This window comes from Boleophthalmus pectinirostris, unplaced genomic scaffold (genome assembly GCF_026225935.1).
Source record: "Boleophthalmus pectinirostris isolate CB_2022bp ecotype Guang Dong unplaced genomic scaffold, ASM2622593v1 HiC_scaffold_850, whole genome shotgun sequence".
Taxonomy (NCBI): Eukaryota; Metazoa; Chordata; class Actinopteri; order Gobiiformes; family Gobiidae; genus Boleophthalmus; species Boleophthalmus pectinirostris.
This window is the reverse complement of record NW_026571528.1, coordinates 4,501-22,329: the sequence shown is the minus strand read 5'-3', so window position 1 is coordinate 22,329 and position 17,829 is coordinate 4,501. Positions and strand designations below refer to the sequence as shown.

The 17,829-nt window shown below is 42.8% G+C and overlaps 2 protein-coding genes across 2 annotated transcripts; one reads left to right on the top strand and one right to left on the bottom strand.

The window, feature by feature from the left end:
• Window positions 1-6,892: 6,892 nt before the first annotated feature.
• Window positions 6,893-15,590, bottom strand: LOC110172119 (rho-associated protein kinase 1-like). The gene is made up of 8 exons (XM_055166533.1): window positions 15,473-15,590; window positions 14,953-15,023; window positions 14,788-14,876; window positions 14,626-14,704; window positions 13,141-13,399; window positions 11,707-11,908; window positions 10,135-10,212; window positions 6,893-7,571 (listed from the first exon to the last, which is right to left on the bottom strand). The coding sequence occupies exons 1-7, from the start codon at window positions 15,588-15,590 to the stop codon at window positions 10,161-10,163; spliced, it is 870 nt and encodes a 289-aa protein (XP_055022508.1). The 3' UTR covers window positions 6,893-7,571; window positions 10,135-10,160.
• Window positions 15,591-15,795: 205 nt separating this feature from the next.
• LOC129412569 (uncharacterized) lies at window positions 15,796-17,811 on the top strand. The gene is made up of 3 exons (XM_055166531.1): window positions 15,796-17,529; window positions 17,605-17,682; window positions 17,761-17,811. Exon 1 carries the CDS (start codon window positions 15,812-15,814, stop codon window positions 16,451-16,453), a length of 642 nt encoding a protein of 213 aa, XP_055022506.1. The 5' UTR covers window positions 15,796-15,811; the 3' UTR covers window positions 16,454-17,529; window positions 17,605-17,682; window positions 17,761-17,811.
• Window positions 17,812-17,829: the final 18 nt, after the last annotated feature.

Here is a 17,829-nt window from a genome sequence, read left to right as displayed (position 1 = left end):
TGGGATAAGTTTGTATGGTGCACGATATACCACTGGGTTGGGGTCCATTCCCCAGACAGGGACAGCTGGCGGCAGGAAGGCTTCTACCGTGTGGACAGCTGGTCGTGGCTGGTAGGTGGACTGAAATGAAGGCTGGCCCAGGGCGTCATAGGTGAACATTTGTGGTGGCCTGCGGGCACGAGAAGACCTCCGGACCTGTGGCTCCTCCTCTTCTCCCTCACTAGCAGGTGCAGGCTGGGGTGGGAGTGCTGGCTCACCATTGTCCTCATTGTCCGATTTATCCTGTGCATCCTCTGCAGGTATTTCAAGAGCACTTTCCTCATCCTCAAGATGTTCTGCATCTGGCTCCGGCTGACCTGTATTCACAAGAGATCTGTCTTGGATAGTATTGTTTTTGTTCTCTTATTGTCTGTTGTCTTGTGCCTCTCACAGGAGCTGGCATTCTTGGCACTACTTGTACGGCGGTGTTTTCTCTCTGATGCCCAACAGGTGGAGCTCTTGTGACATGTTGCGGAATCCTCAGCCAATACCGAACCGGCTCATCTTCTGAATCTGAAGATGCATCACTTTTTGTGTCACTGAGTCTCTGGTCCTGTTTTGTTTCTCTTTGATCCCTTGTGTGGTGAGATTGTCTGTTTTCCATAGGTAAAACTCTGGGAGGTAAGTCTACTGGCAAGTCATTGACTAAGAGGAGGAGATTGCGATGAAGTGTTCTGACTTTGTTACTGCCGTTTTCAGGTGTCACTTTGTAAACAGGACCATCTGCAACTCTCTCTTTCACAACATAGATGGTGTCCTCCCAGTATGATCTCAATTTACCAGGACCTCCCCTCTCTCCCAGGTTGCGGACTAACACACGATCACCTGGTTCAAGGACAGTACCTTTGCTGTGTTTGTCATATGATTTCTTTCCTTTTGTACTTGACTGTTGGCTATTCTCTGCGGCGATCCTGTATGCCTCCCTCATCCGCGCAGCCCACTTCTCTGCATAGCCTCGAGGAGTGCTGGGGTCTTGTTCAGGGTGGAGATTAAATATGAGGTCCACAGGCAGTCTCGGGTGTCTTCCAAACATTAAGTAGAATGGAGACATACCTGTGGCCTCATGCCTGGTACAGTTATAGGCATGGACTGCGTGCGCCAGATGATCTCTCCACCTCTCCTTTTCTTTCTCGCCCAGGGTCCTCAGCATCTGGAGAAGAGTACGATTAAATCTCTCTGCTGGGTTGCTTTGGGGATGATAGGGAGTTGTGCGTGAATGTCCCACTTTCCTTAACTGCTGCAGGATTTTGAAGAGGTCATTTTCAAATTCCCTCCCCTGATCATGGTGCAGCTTGTGTGGATAGCCAAACTTTGGGATGAAATCTTCAAAAAGTCTCTCTGCTGCTGTTTTGCCAGATTTGTTTCTAGTGGCGTATGCCTGGGCATATCTGGTAAAATGGTCAACTGCAACCAGGATATACTGATAACCACCTTTACTAGGTTCTAAATGTAAATAATCAATGGACAAAAGTTCAAGGGGTTGACTAGTGGTAATAGTCCCCATAGGTGCTCTGATGTGTGAGACAGGCTTTTTGCTCTTGATGCAGGGGCACTTCCTTGTCACATAAGTCTCTACATCTCTTTTCATGTAGGGCCAATAAAAACGATCTCTCACTAATGTCAGTGTCTTTTCAGTGCCTACATGGCTCATGTCATTGTGGAGCAACTTTAAGGCTGTTTCATGATACAGCTTAGGAAGGACAAGTTGGTGTCTCTGATTAGTCTTTCTAAAAAGCAGACTGTCATGGAGATGCAATCTGTCCCACTCATAAAGCAGTTTTCGGGCTGGACCACTAAGTTGGCTCTTAATGTCATTAGTTAGTGTTTTAACTGTCTCTTTGAGCTTTACAACTTGGCCTATGACAGGGTCAATGCGTTGTGCTTTTACCAACTCAGCATGGCTAACAGCTGGTAGCAGGTCAGGTGTCGGGTTTGTTTGAGCTAGGTCCAGGGCTGCTACATAAGCAACATCTTTAGTCTCTGCAGCACGACTGCCATCCCAAATGGTCTGAATAGTGTCTCTAGACAGTTCTTTTGTACAGGCGTCTACATAGCTGTCTATATCTAGTGGCAGCCTGGACAGTGTGTCTGCGTCTACGTTGACTTTGCCTGGTCTATATTTAATCTCAAATCGGAAATCAGCAAGCTCACCAACCCAGCGATGACCAACGGCGTTAAGCTTAGCTGTACTCATGACATAGGTTAACGGATTGTTATCCGTGTAAACGGTAAAGTGGGGCGCATAGTAAAGATAGTCTCTGAACTTTTCACAAATGGCCCACTTTAAAGCCAGGAATTCTAATTTACCTGAATGGAGGTGGTAATTTCGTTCTGCAGGTGTCAGTGTTCTCGACCCATATGCTATAACGCGCAGCTTCCCACCTTGGCGCTGGTACAGAACGGCACCAAGACCCCGCTCCGAGGCATCAGTGTGCAGCACGAAGGGAAGGCTGAAGTCTGGGTAGGCGAGTACAGGCGGGCTTGACAGGGTTGTAATGAGTTGATGCAGCGCCCTCTGGTGTTCTTCTGTCCAGTGTATTGGTGTCTTTGATGGCATCTGCATGCGTTTCGATTTAGCTGTTTTCTTTATGTGGTTGGTCATACTGTTGCAGCTGGTACCTTTTGCTACTAGCAGTTCATACATTGGCCGTGCAATCTTTGAGAAATCTTGTATATATGTGCGGTAGTAACTGAGAAAACCAAGCAGTTTGCGAACATCTCCAACAGTACTTGGCGCCTTGTCTTTGAGGGCTTGGATGGCCTCCAGATCTTTAGGGTCAATGCGAACTCCATCAGAGGAAACCAAGCGTCCCACATAGCGGACTTCTTTCTTAAATAGCTCACATTTGGTTGGCCTGAGCTTCACACCATGTTGTTGGAGTGCTCGTAGGACACGTCTTAGTCCTTCAACATGTTCTTCAAATGTCTTAGCATAACAGAGGATGTCATCCAGATAGGGAATGCAGCATTCATCCCTCAGCGAGCTCAGCATCTCCTCCATACTCCTCTGGAAAGTGGCTGGCGCGTTGGACAGCCCGAAGGGAATGCGCACCCACTCGTACAATCCCCATGGGGTGATAAATGCAGTCATGTGCCGTGATCCCTCAGCCACATAGCCCTGATGGTAGGCTTTCCCCTGATCTAAAATGGAGAACCAGCTGTATCCCCCCAGTGTGTCAATAAGATCTTGAATGCGGGGCAGGGGATGTCTGTCTGGGACTGTCTTTTGATTGAGGAGTCTATAATCTATGCAAAGACGGAGGGTGCCGTCTCTCTTACGTACACAGACCACTGGAGCTGCATAAGGGGACTTGGACTTGACAATCCACTGTTTAGCCAGAAGATCTTGGATGTATTCTTTAACTTCCCTGTAGAGTGGTTTAGGGATAGCAGAGTACGTTCTTTGGACAGGAATGTCATCTTTCAATGTTATGTTCATTTGGAGACTAGGGATACACCCAATATCATTGTCATCACAGGAGAATGCATTTGATTCTTCATACAGCATTTGTTTCACTACAGCTTGTTCTTCTTCACGTAAATGACTCACATTAACTGGTGGGTGCCACAGCTGGGATGTGGACTCACTGAATGTCTGTTCTTTTTCACTACAGTCAGGTGTGCTAGAATCATTTGTGGCATTGGCTGTTTCTATAATTTTATCAATGGACTGAATGCTCCCTAGTAATGTCAACTGGTGTAAACTAATATCATTCTGTGTGTGATTACCAACTGGGATCTCAACATAAGGTCGCTTGCCTTTGTGCACTTCAACAAGTCCATCACCAATGCCGAGTTGCTGCAGCTTGATATCGGGGTCAGTAACTTCAAACAAAGCAAAAGGGGCATTGAAATCAGTTGACAGCGGACACCTCAGGTAAGTGACTTGACCAGGACGAATCACTGCACCTTGTCGTCCTACTCTGACCCGAGCATGTTCAGATCTGGATTCATGAGTTTGGATGAAGTTAACAATGGTTTCAGCCTGATCAGCTTGAATCTGCATAGCGTCCTTGAGCAGCCTAGAAATGACTGTGACCACTTCCTTTTCTCCCGCTTGCCCCAGAATGAGCTCTTGAATAACGTTGAAGCCTAAAATGGGACGAGGGAGGCTGACCCTGCTGACCAGGAATGGGACTCTGATAGTGAGATCTGGATTGTCATTGTCAGGCAGGTTAAACAGCAGTTCGATCCAGCCATCATAAGGGACAGATTCACCATTAACGGCAGTTACGTGGAGGGGTTTGTCTCCCAGCAACTCACTGAGAGGGCGAACTTTTTGTTGTGGGGCAAAAGTCTTTCTCCAAACACGATCAACAATGCTGACTTGAGCACCAGTGTCCAAGAGCACAGACACTGCATAGCCATTTAAATTGCACTTGAGGAGACATTTCTGCCCTAGGATTTTTGCTACTCTTTGTGATGCAGACATAACATCAGCAGAATCGCAAGCAGCACCGTTAGCTGAGTGAGAGTCATTTTCGTTTAGTTCTGGTGGTGGGTATTGCTGTGACCTTGATTTGTAGCCTTTGGTTCTTTTTAGACATCCTACAGCACGGTGTCCCTCCTCACCGCAGGTGAAACAGTGATTGCAGTTAGTCCTGCGATGTGCAACACAATTTGGGCAGCCAAATTTGCTCTTTTTCAGCTGTTTGTGAGGCCTATCAGGACAGTGACATGTACAGGGTGAAGTGGAATCATTTGATTTTGGCTTATCTGGCTCTTTAGGTTTTTGGAGAGAGCTTATAGCATCAGCCAAGGTTTGGACTTGGGCACTTAGTTGTCGGATGAGTTCATCTTTGGCTTTTGAATCTGGGCTGGGCTTTACATTGGTACTAGCACTGGGTTCAGCCTCATTACAGTGAGCAATGGCAGTTTTGGGGCGAGTGACACGACCTAAACGTCTTTTACGTTCACTCTCTTCATTTGTGGTTTTTGTCATTTGTTTTAAGAGCAAGTCATCAGTCACTGTAGGATCGGACAGAAAATGTTTTAGTTCTCGTCTAATGTCCTCATGTTTCTCATTTAAACCTTGGTATACTGTGTGCAGGAACACATTTTGGACTGTTTGGGCTTCGTACCTGATATCACAGTCTGATTGTTTTGATGTAAATAATAACTTTTGCTTGAGCCCCATCATCCGGTAGAGAAACTGTTGTGGAGTTTCATGTTCATTTTGTTTTGCTGTTATGAGTCCTTGGAACAGTTCAGTTGTGCTTTTCTCACCCAGGTGTGACTGTAGAAAGCTTTTCAACTCAGTGACAGACATCTCATCTTTACTTGTGAGCATTTCTTTGAAGATGCCAGGTTTGATGATACATAGGACAGCCTGAATCACTTCACTCTCAGTGTGGTTTTCTTTTAGTCCTCTGTCTATTTGTTTGCTTATGCTACTGTATCTTATGTCAGAAGCATTATCCCCAATCTGCCCACCCTGAATCTTAAATTCCTTCCTCTGAAGCAAAGGCAGATCCTTCAGAGCAATCATGCTTTCTGTGGGGTGAGATGGGTATTTGCTCTGGGACTGGCTATCATCTGCAACAGTTGAGGTTGACGATGCATCACTCATTTTGAGCTTTTGAGTCAGAGATTCATAGTTAGAGAGGAGCTTGGCTAACTGTGTCTCAATGGTGTCATTTTGGGGAGTCTGATTGCTATTATCTTGGGCATTGTCAATTGGCTGGGCGTCACCAACTGTAGAGGTAAGGTTAAGGGATTCACTGATAGTCTCTACAATCTATCAGCGTTTTAGAGACATTTTTTTGCAAAATATTATATTGAAAGAGATCGTGTTGTGAGGTTTTTGTCGAGTTTTACTTGAGTTTTTGGGGTGAATGGGATTACTGAGGTGCACTGCACAATGGCACATGCTGTTTTTGGATTTGTGCAAGAGAAGCCACACAGACTCTCTGTTTTTCACTTGTTTGTAAAAGTTTGTGTGGCTCCTTGTCCCATGAACACAACACAAGGATAATGTTGTAAAATGTTGCAGTGGCTCTGGACCTGAAGGACCTCCTAGAGGACGCTCCGTACATTGTGGTGGAAGAACTTCCAGTGAACGCTCTGAGATGGGATCTTCAGGAGATTTTTCAGGACGTTCTTCTGGACGATCCCCCATGGAACTTCCAGTGCAATGGTCCTCGATGGGACCTTCAGGAGGTCCTTCTGGACACTCCTCCGTGGGTTGTGGGTGAGGTGGAGGTAAGTGCTTCTGTTGTTTCTCGTTTCTCGCCACTTGTGTGTTGCGTGCGTGAGGAAGAGGAAGAGGATGACTGCATAGTAAAATGTGTGGCTTAATGAGTCAGTGTAGAAAAGAATAAGGCACAATTAGCAGCAACAATCATTACTAAGTTTGACAGTGCTGTTCCTTTAAACAGTGTTTTCACTGTTTAAAGGAACAGATGATAGAAACTTTCACATGGAGACAACAACATGTGAGCAACAGATTTATATGGGACATGCAAATTTTCCTTGTTGGCATCTCATCTTGATTTGTTCACTTGGTCTATGCCAATTTCAGTAAGATTTTATATTTTATATTTTATATATATATATATATATATATATATATTTTATTTATATTTATATTTATATTATATCAGTATTAAGACATCCACATCCCATCTGTACATGTCTGTGTATTTAATAGGTACTACAACATCACTTTGATGGGTCAGGCCTGGAGGAGAGTTTGAGGAGAGCTGAAGGAGAGGAGGAGGAGGAAGAGAGAAGGAGGCAAGAAGGAGAGGAACTAGAAGAGAGAAGGAGGAGAGAAGGAGGAGAGCTAGAGACAAAAGAAAAGATATGGCAGTAAAATCAATATCCGAACGTTAAGGCACTAGGCGGCCCAAAAGCTACACCTGCTTAGTCTTCTACAAATAATTTACATTTCAAACAGTGCAGTTTTACATTTGTTAACTTAATGTTTTCCTTTTGAGCCATTTATCTATGAATCAATGTAAGGCAATACATTACAAATAATACAAGAAAAATATTACAATGTACCAAATAAACAGAAAAAAAAATAAAAATCATTGAGTTTTCGGACTCCTGTTTGCCATGACAACGGAAGCTTCCTTTTATGGCTTGGAGCAATAAAAATAATTATACTAAAAAGAATGCATAGATTGTTTTAATGATGATCTTGCATGCGCCTCTCTCCAAAATACTCTAGTCCCAAACCTGAAAAGTGATGAGGAAAAAGGCAACAAACAGTGAAACAACGAAGGCAAAAAAGTATTTTCTTGAAACCAATATTTTTGCATTTTGTGATGGTAGGAAGCAAAACGGATATTTTTTTTTGAAAGAAATGTCATGTATTGAAAAATTCTGCCTCTGCTTTTTGTCCATGTTTTTTTTTTTTTTTTTTAAAGAAGAGCGCCATCTTCTGGTCCAAGCTGGTTCTACAGAGCTTTGGGATATCACTGTGCTTGTGACCTCCATCGCTGGTTCGGGTTTGAACTCAATGAATTTTGAGGAGGAGGGGCGTTTATATATAGTCCAAAATGATATCCGATGGTTCAAACGGTTAGCTGGAAGAGAAGAAAAGGAAAATATTTATTAAAATCACAGTTTAAAAGTTTAGTTTTGTTAGAAAAACGCGCTACTTCCTACATCAGCAAACCACATAAAAAGACAGTTGAGACAGATGATTTAGGCTCTTTAAAAAGATCAAAAGATGCCAAGTTTGCAATTAGCCCATAACAAATAAAATATAATATACTTGTATGTTTAGATGCTTGAGTTTAGCATTCGTTATAACTAAAGTGATGAGCAAACATGCAATCACAAAACGATAAATGGAGCTGCTTCAAACTTGGCTGCTTTTGAATCTATAATGCTTCTACACACGTTTATGTCACGGAGAGGACAAAAGCTTTAGGTGCGGTCTGTACATAAAGAAGAAAGACGTTAGTTACCAAGCCCAACCACAGAGGGTATGCAGGTCGTGTCACAAGAGGAGTGGATCAAAGCTCAAAGCGTCAGTTTCGAAAACAGTTATCTCCGTTTAGTAAAAATGTTAAAAAGTTTCTTCCACGTGTATTATCAGAGAAAATAATGTATAGTAGGCTGGTCACAATAATTACTTTATCAACTTATCGCTCAATATGTAGTAGTATTGTGAGGATAAATAACCAGGCTTAGCTATTTTGTATAATCACTTGGATAGTTCATTATTGTACTGAGGTTATTTGAAGATGAGGGCTCTGATCACAGCTCTGAGACTCCCAGATATATGCCAAGACAATATCTGCATGATATTATCCAATAGCAAACTAACTAAACAGGAAAAGAACTACTGATAGGGATGATGTCATGACTTGTTACCCAGATAACACCCCGGATGGAGTCTGATTGGACTGTGCAGTGTGCCCAAGAGGCCTGGCTGACCCGTGCATCAACGAAGAGGCGCTAAGTCTAAACCACGGTGTCCTCCCACTACAGTTTGCATAGAAAAGTCACTGTATAGGTGTAAAACATTGAGTCTCTGCATGGGAATGTCAGCGCAGATTCCTTGTACAAGTATGGCTTCCTAATATTGGGATACCATATTATCCGCACTATAGGGCGCACTTAAAAGCATTTAATTTCATCAAGAAATGACTGCATGCCTTATAATCTAGAGCGCCTTATATATAATTTATGAATTTATTGGGGTGTCTTAGTACGACTTTAGTAAACTACAAATCCGCACCACTTGCAGCATTACAGCTCCCGTAGTCAGGAGCATCAGGAGTAATACATACTGTGATTCCTTTTAAGATCAAAATGCACCTGTCAAGAGACACGCTCACAACGCCCACTTTAAACTCAAGGCTGTTATAAAGTGAAAGTGTGAGCTGTGTGGGAGCAGTGGATGAGAGAAGGAGAACACACATTCACCAAGACAGAGAGACAGCGGCGAGCAACTTACGCCACGATCTGCCAATGGATCGTGGACGCCTGGACTAAGGATCAGTATCAAGTGTGGTCTGAGCTTTCACCAAGACCAGAATCATCACTGAACTGCCAGGGAACAGTAACCACACTGACTCGGATAATGATGAGAGGGATGTGGGCGTGCTGGACGCCGTAATCCCCCAACTGTTTGAACAATTATGAGTTATTGTGAATACACTAACAATTTAGCGTCTCAGACAGTATTTTTTTTTACGCATTACAATTGAACAAAGTTGAGAGTTATTGTGAACACGTTAAATAAAGTTTGATTGACATATCTAACTGTTATCTTTCGTGACAGTGTGCCTTATAATCTATAGTGCCCTTCTTCAGTCTAATGGGGAATGTTTTCTTGAGTTATAGATGGTCCAATAATGAACTTACACTATACTTACAGAATTAACTGTTTTAGTGTTTCATTGTACTGTTTCTATAATGCCAGCCAAAATATGTTTAGTATGATTCACTTAGAAAAATATTACAGAATCAATACATCACACACTTGAAAATGTGTTATCGTGACAGGCCTAATGTACAGTGGATTTGATCAAGAAGTGATGAAATAATATTTTGACAGTAATACTCTAGATTTGGTTTATGACTTGACTTATCTTTTTAAACTCTTGTACTGCTATAGACTGACTGGGCATTTTTATTTTGCACTGAAAAGACAGAAAATGGAGAAGGGGTCTGGTCTAGTTAATCTTGCAATAGTGGAAGATGATTTAGAAATGAATCTTTTTTGCATTTTTATGTGCATTACATCATTACGTTTGGCCCTTGAACTGCTAATGTGAATTCATTTTGGTCCATTGAGAAAAAAGTCTGGACATCTCTGTTCTAAACAATGTTAAAGTACATGTCTACCCAATTCTAAGAGTTTAGAGTATAATTTTGATTATGGTATGGTAGATTTCTCTATAAGATGCAACAATACAATGCTAAGAGTCATTTAACCACTCCCAACTTGACATTTCTGCATTCCCTCTCTTTACATGAACCCAAATTGGAAAAACGAGCTTCCCCAAAGAAACCCAAGATTCACCAACAAACAAACCAGACCAAAGAGTCACCCTTTTGAATGAATAAAAGCTAAAGAAGGGAGGGAAAAGCTTTTAAAAAACATAAATACAAAAAAAATAAAAATCAAACAACATCAAGGCTTTGTGGAGGGGCTGCTGTCAACAAGTGCTGGACGTGGTGTTTGCAGAGTGGAGGTTGGACGACGCTCTGCTACAAGAGACACAAACAGCAGGTCATGTGACTAACGGCCATCTCCCATCCCATTCCGAGGGATTTAAAAAACAAAACGATACAAACAAAACAACACAAAAACAGACTTGTAACTGCAACACACCCTGAAACAATGGAACACAGTCCAGTCATGCAATTTGGGATGGAAGACATATTTTAAAATAAAGGCTGCACAATAGTTTTGTTATGATACTAAAATGTGAAACAACAGAATGTGTTTTCAACATTACATCATAGTACTTTCTTTTCTTTTCTATTCCAATGTGGTTTTATATGTGTGTAATCCTCAGTGGTCCATGGGTGTATACTAGTTTATGCGCTCTTATACTTGTTCTGGTACAGCTGCAGATCATTCTAAAGCTATTCAAGAAAGGTTCATTTCTGTTTTTATTATCAATATCTGCTCAAATGAGTATCTAGTTTCGATACTAGTTTTAGCATCTAATTAGTATCTGAATTTCAACACTTCTGACAACCCTAACTACATAATATAAAATTTTATTAGGGCCTGACCGATATGGATTTTGTTGAGGCCGATATGATACAGATAAAATGGGAGCTGGAGCTGCCGATATATTTAGTGATGTAAAAATTCACTGTAAATCTTGAATTGTTTAAAAAATTTAGGTTTGGTTCTGGTGGATTTTAAATTGGGTTTATTTAGGCAACATTTATTGTTATTCTGCCCCTTTACGTCATATTTACAGACAGTAGGTCGGCCTAATGGCATTTTTGCATCACATTCTAGTAGCTAAGACAGTAAGAAAGTAATAAATGTCCTTTTAATCCTGACTAAAAACCGATTGTCCGTAAAAAGAATATAATCTCAGTGTCGCACATGGATCTGTGTCTGCGGGTGTAAACAAGTGCACGTGAATGACGTGACTCTGTGTTCAGGGACAGTACGGACACACACACTGACAAATGACTCCGCAGATAAATACTGATGCGGAGCCACATATTAGGACATTTATCTGTCTGTAAATTGGATTAAATGAACATAATATAAAGAGTCTAAGCTTTATAACGAGATATAACATGCCCACGTGAAATATCAGAAAGATTTAGTCTGATAGCTGATATGTTTCCAAGTGCCCATATCGGCTGATAATATCGGCCAACCGATATATCAGACAGGCCCTAAGTTTTAAATCAAGTTATTTTGTAAAATTGCAAGTTTACAATTTAGTTTGATGCTGCTCCTAATACAGGTAAATAAAAATAGACTAAAATAGCTGTTAGTGATCTATGTAATAATCTATATACTAGTGTTTTAGTCCGTTTGTCATTCTGGGTTCATAGGACTGTAACTGTAAAACACATCTCAATTTACAATGCTGACCCAGTAGTTGTCAATCCCTCATTCTGATCCCTCAAAACATCAATTTATTTTTATTTTATTTTTATTCTGACACTATCCTCACAGTCTTTATTATTGTGCAGCCCAGTGTAATATTTGGTGTGTGTAGTTACCTCAGTTTTGCGTTGCTTTTAGGGTTTTTGCGGAAAGACTGGTTGGGTCCAGAGCGCGTGGACATGGTGCGGGGAGAGGCTCGGGAGAACGTGGGCGGCGTTTTGGGAATCTTCTTTCCAAGGTGGCCGATCCACTTCTTCTGCTCGTCCTGGGAGAGGGCCAGCAGGAGCATGTCCCGAGCAGAGGTCACGTCGTAGTTTACTGTGGAGTGGACACAGGGTTAGTGCTCGTTTTGGATTTGAGCTGAAATCATATTCATTAGGATGTGTGATTGTGTGTTTCGCAGGGCTGTAGTTCAATAAAGAAATTCTTGGTCGACTAAAGACAAGTTCTGCTGATTGACTTGTCAGCTAAAAGGGGGTGTGGCAAAAGCTCTTAAAACTATTACGTATCTGTGTGTATCTGACCCAAACTGCACTCACAACACTACACCTGCACCGAAGAACAACTAATGCAACCTGCATTTGAACCCCTGTGTGATGGAGTTAAAAATGTACGTTACTATTTCCTGATTGTATTTTATGTTTAATTATAATTTATATTTATTTGGAAAACCGGAAGTGCGCACTGCTCCCACGTGTATCTCTCAGTTGCAGTTGGAGACTGCAGAGGGTAAGTTCTGTCTGGGCATTAAAAATATTTATTTCACAAAAACAATGCACTTTTAACTTAAATACAAATACACATGTTGACAAGACAGCTTTTTCATGTGTGGTGAATGTGTTGTGGTGGTTTTAATTTTGTATATTTTATTTGGATTGTAAAAGTTAGCTCTGTATTGTAGCCTAGTGCTGAATGTCGCCAAAATGAGCGTTTGTAACACAGTGCTGTTTTCATTCTTGCAGGGAGCCAGGCTGATATGTAGAGACAGGTTAGTAGAGTATTTATATGTCACAGGTATCTTTAATTTGTTTTATTTTTGTGAAGGTTGTAAGTTGTGCATTTGTTTCCACTGTACTGGACTGGACTTGGAATTATTTTTTTATTCAGACATGATTTACATAAATGAGCCGGTCTGTAAGTGTAAGCTTCCCCCTCCAGAGTAGCTGTTGGAGACTGCAGAGGGGAGCCAGTGCAGATATGCAGAGATATATTTTGATAGCGTATATGTCACAGGAATAAAGCGGACTGACTCCACACTGTGTCCTGTCCTCTGTATACGGCCTGATGAAGAGTCCGCAGCCCTTACACCTGACTAATCCTAACAGTACACATGATACTAACCACTAAGGCTGTAGTTGACATGTCCTGCTGATCAACTGGACAACAGCTGCTGTTCATATAAATCCTTATAATCTAAATAAAAACGATCAGTCAGCTAAGACACCATCGACTGGTTAATTGACTTAACGGTGCTATTACCCACTTTGTTTTCCTTGATGTTGTTTTGCAGCCTCAGACCATAGCCTGCGTACACTGCGTACTGCCCGTACCTTTGCATGGCGTGATGACCTCCTCCTTCTTGTCGAGGTGGTCCTTGTGGCACTTGACGTGGCAGCGGCGGCACTCGAGGGCGGGCGGGGGCTTGAACACGTGCCACAGAGGCTTGGCACAGGCCTCACAGTTGGAGGGAAAGTGGTACAGCGTGGGGATGAACTCGTGCCCTTTGTGTGGGAGGCAGTTGGTTTTGTCGCCCTGGGGGACCTCCACCTCCGCCTCCTTCCGGCACTCACCCTCATTGGCATACAGGATCTACAGAGAGGCAAACAGGCAAACGGGTATATGAACAAGAGAAGAGGCAAAAGAGGGCTAAGAGAGTTCAGAAAAGTGACTGAAAAGTTTTTATTCCACACTCTTCTCTATTTAAAGAGCCCATCTCATGCTAAATCAACTTTTCAGAGCTTTCTACCTTCTAAGAGTGATGTGTGGGCCTTGTATATGTCGCAAAGTGGTTTTTAGATTGATTTGGTGTTAGATTGATTTGGTTTTTAACAAATTGCAGTGTATTTCTGCCACCCTCCCACGTGACAACGAACTAAAGCTGCTACAACGATGACGCAGCAGCTACACCCATGACGCGTTTGACGTAGCAGAAGCGCTTCACACCTGCCCCCCTCCCCCGCTCCACTGCCTCCACCCTGCCTCCGCCCTGCCTCGGCTGACAATTCCCACATGAACACCTAAACAAAAGCGACAGCATAAGTGGCTGCAGGGCTGTACACTTACACCACAGGGCGCACACCTGTCTCCCCCTGCCTCCCTGAGATGGGCGGAGGAAGGGCGGCTCAGTCGTCGCCTACATCACGTTTGGAGGGCGGAGCCTGTGCTTTCTCAGGACGGGCGGGGGGATGAGCAATAGTCGGCCTTTCATAGTTCCTGGTCTGTGACTGTCTCCAAGAAATCAGTCAGATTTCAGAACTATTGTGTAATGGATGTTCCAAAACCCAAATTGTGCTTGTTTATGTGCAGAAGATACAATGTGAAAAGAGTTATTTTGCATGAGATGGGCCCTTTAATATAAATTTTATGATGATGATTATTTATATTTTGATTTGTTTGCATTGTGTTTTTAACGTGTTTCTTATTCTGTAAAGCACTTTGAATAACTCTGTATGAATTGTGATGCACAGATAAACCTGCCTTGCCAAGAAACCAGTAACAAAAAACAACTGACACAATCATTCACACCAAGTTCAAGCCCCAGCATGAGCCCAAAAAATAGATTCATTCAGTCTTCAGCTTTAAACTGTTAACAATTAGTTTTGTCCTGTCTCAAAAGAAAACAAAAACTATTCTTGTAATTTACTTTGGGAAACTAAATACTGTTTAAATAAAAATTCTGTATTATCGACTCTAATACTGTTACTTTGTATTGAACAGAAAGATGAAAAATTGTTGGAAATTGTAAAATGTTATGAAGGCAGCAATGCCTAAATAATGAGACCTTTTTTTAATTATTTTTTTTATGAAACTCCAACCTGGAATATTCTGGGAATCTCGTCCGTTTCCGCTCGGTACACGTCTCCTTGTGTCACGGGTCTGACATGGAACAATTTACTGCAAAACTAAGAATTATTTTAAACTACATCTTATAAAAAAAGCATCTTAATAAGTGCATAATGTAAAGTTGTAGTACTTACTCTATATCTAGTACCATGGAGGGATTGGACTGCTCCTTGTCCTGCTCGTCATTATAGAACAGGATTTTCTTGCTGCTTACTACCACATACTGAAGACAGAAGAGATCAAAGTTATATTGATGTTTGAGAGAAATGAGAGGAAATCTGAAACGACCAAAACCCCACCTGTTTCTTCCAGCCGTAGCGTTTGATATTAGCGCGGTTAGGAATGGACAGCCAACCCTCCAGTCTGGATTCTGTAAAGCAGTCACACAAACTTACTTACTGTGGTCACAATAATACCCAGTAAAAGGGCTCGATTTTTCTTGGTATGCGTGCAAAGTAAAAGATGATCAAAACATTTAGTGGCAAACTGATGTATTTTAGTTTGTAGGCATTGAAATTCATCAGAGTTTTAGAGAATCTTTTGCAAAATATTTTGATATTAAAAGAGATCATGTTGTGAGGTTTTGGGGTGAATGGGATTTCTGAGGTGCTCTGCACACTGGCACATGCACTGTGGACTTGTGCAAGAGAAGCCACACAGACTCTCTGTTTCAAGTCTTGTACAAAAACTGTTGGCCTGTATTTAGACCTGAAACCTGTTGGTAAAGTAAGTCTATAATTCAGGACATGAGTCGAGGAACAAGTAGTTCTTGGCTTCTATTGCACTGAGCAGCAGCTCTCATCTTTCTCTGTTTTTCACTTGTTTGTAAAAGTTTGTGTGGCTCCTTGTCCCATGAACACAAGAGAAGAATAATGTTGTAAAATGTTGCAGTGGCTCTGGACCCGTGGGACCTCCAGGAGGACGTGCCGTGGGACATTGCGGTGGACGTTCCGGGGGACCTCCAGGGAGACGCTCCGGGGGACCTCCAGGGAGACGCTCCTCGGTGGAATCTTCTGGAGATTCTTCAGGGGGACCCTATGTGGGGTGAGGTAGGTGAACGTCCCCCTCTGCCTGTGCCACAGATTCAGGAGGAGGAGGAGGAAGAGGAGGAGGAGGAGGAAGAGGAGGAGAATGTTGAAGAAGAAGAGTGGGAAGACGATGAAGAAGAAGAATGGGAGAGCGATGAAGAGGACTGGGACTCTGGCTATGGAAGTCTCTCCTCCGAGGAAGACAGTGATGAAGACGTGGACGACGAGGAGGAAGAAGACGACCAGCGTTTCCCTCCAGAGGAGGTTTGGGCCGGCTGGCACCAGAGGGCCCCTCCTGCTCAAGCTGTGGACGTGGTGGGTGGTCCCCCGTCCCCCGTTCCTCAGCAGCGAGCAGAGAGCCCTCCTCCTCCGTCTGGTCCCGTCGTTGAAGAAGAGCGTCGCTCGTCTTCTCCCGCTGCTGTCCCCCCTGCGCCCTCCTGCCGTCCTGCTCCTTGCCTTCCCCCTGTGGGCCCTGCTCTGGACTTCCTGCCTCTCGGTGGATCCAAGCGCCACAGAGATGAAGGTGAGGATGAAGAGGAAGACCCCAGCTCCAAGAGGAAGCGCCTTTCCTCCTCTGAGGACAGCTCCGAAGACCCCGCCCCCTCCACATCTTCCGGGACGTTTGCAAACTTCCCTCGGCACTTCCACCGCCTGCCCCAAGACCCTGAGTCAGACGATGACTGACTTCAGTCTCACAGACTCTGGGCTTGGTAGCGTCACATCGGCAGCATTTACCACCTTCACCAGCGCCGATTTCACCTCATGTACATAGTTTTTCCATTTAGTATCTTAGCTGTGTGTGAAGTAGTAGTAGTAGCTGTGTGTGCAAAAATCATTTTTCATTTTTCGTGTGTTTCAAAAGAAGAGAAAGCAAGGAATAGTATGTAGGATTTCTAAAATCTTGAAATTCTTGAATTCTGAAACGTCTTACAAAGCAAAAAGAAAGTTCAATGTGATGAGTAATAGTAATAAGTAAATAGTGAGAGATAAACCAAATTGAAGCTGCTATGACACAGATGTCCTGCATAGTACGCCTTGCATTCTGCTCTGGGCATAGGTGGGTTAGAGGTGTGTTTGCTGTGTTTGTTTGCTGTGTTTTTTTGCATGTTGAAAGAGAAGGAATATTATGTAGGAACGTAACAGACACAACAAGAACAAATTGTCTAAATGTACTCAATGACTAAAGTGTAATTGAGAAAAAAGTCCCTCTGATACTTGTGTGTGGTTTCCTGCATAGTACGCCTTGCCTTGTGTTTCCTTTGAGCTGGTTCCTCTCTGGCCGTAGGAGGGTTAACTAACTCATGAATGCACTTTTACTTTATAATCAAGTGTGAGACGTGGAGACTTGGGTTTGTTCACTAACTTGTCGGCTGGTAGGACACTCCCTAATTCTCCTGTTTAAGTTGAACTGTGTGTTTCCATGAGAAAACATTGTACGTGCTTCTTTGCACAGAGTATTGGTACACAGAAGCCTGTTTTTCAGAATGGGTGTTTATTGAAAGGAGGGCCTAAAGCAAAGTGCATCTCTAGAGTATTTGTGGATTAATCCCACAGAAGGAGTGTACATGTGCTCTTAATGCTTTCCTCCAGTGCCATAAAAAGGGCTTTGATTGGGGGAGGCCGCTGTGTAAGTATGTCTATATATGTATGTCCACAAATGTGTTCCAGTGGGATCCAGCGTGTCCTGGTGAGTAAAGATCAATACTAACATAATATTTATATGAATTACTAAAGACTGTTGTTCTCTTTCACAGAAAGGTGTCGCTGATGGAGCTGTCCATGGTATCATCCACAAAGTGCAGTGAACCACCACCAGAGGGAGCCCTGATCCTAACGCCAGAACACAAGGTATTCTGAGAAATGAGAGAAACAATCATGAAATAATGACAAATAATGTGTTTTGTACTTTGATTGCACTTTTAGGATTCATCGTCATCTCTGCTAAGACGTCTACAACTACAATGACTTATCTCGCTCCAGTCAGATGATCCACACACCTCTGTAAGTTATTGTCTGAAAATACAGTTGAAATCTGTGTGCTAAAGTAGAATATAAAGTTACACTAAACTTGTGCTTTAGGATCCAGAAACATTCCTGGTGTGTGTGTGACCCGTCAGATGCTCCGGCCCACATGAGAGGAAGAGGTGA

What these genes read in the sequence shown, in the direction of transcription:
- LOC129412569 (XM_055166531.1), top strand. Translation starts at nt 15,812, where the DNA reads ATGAAGAAGAAGAATGGGAGAGCGATGAAGAGGACTGGGACTCTGGCT.
- LOC110172119 (XM_055166533.1), bottom strand. Translation starts at nt 15,590, where the DNA reads ATGTCCCACGGCACGTCCTCCTGGAGGTCCCACGGGTCCAGAGCCACT. An exon ending in TCCATGGTACTAGATATAGA is followed by an intron (nt 14,705 to 14,787) that starts GTAAGTACTACA and finishes TTAGTTTTGCAG; the next exon opens with TAAATTGTTCCATGTCAGAC. An exon ending in AGATTCCCAGAATATTCCAG is followed by an intron (nt 13,400 to 14,625) that starts GTTGGAGTTTCA and finishes GCCTCTCTGTAG; the next exon opens with ATCCTGTATGCCAATGAGGG.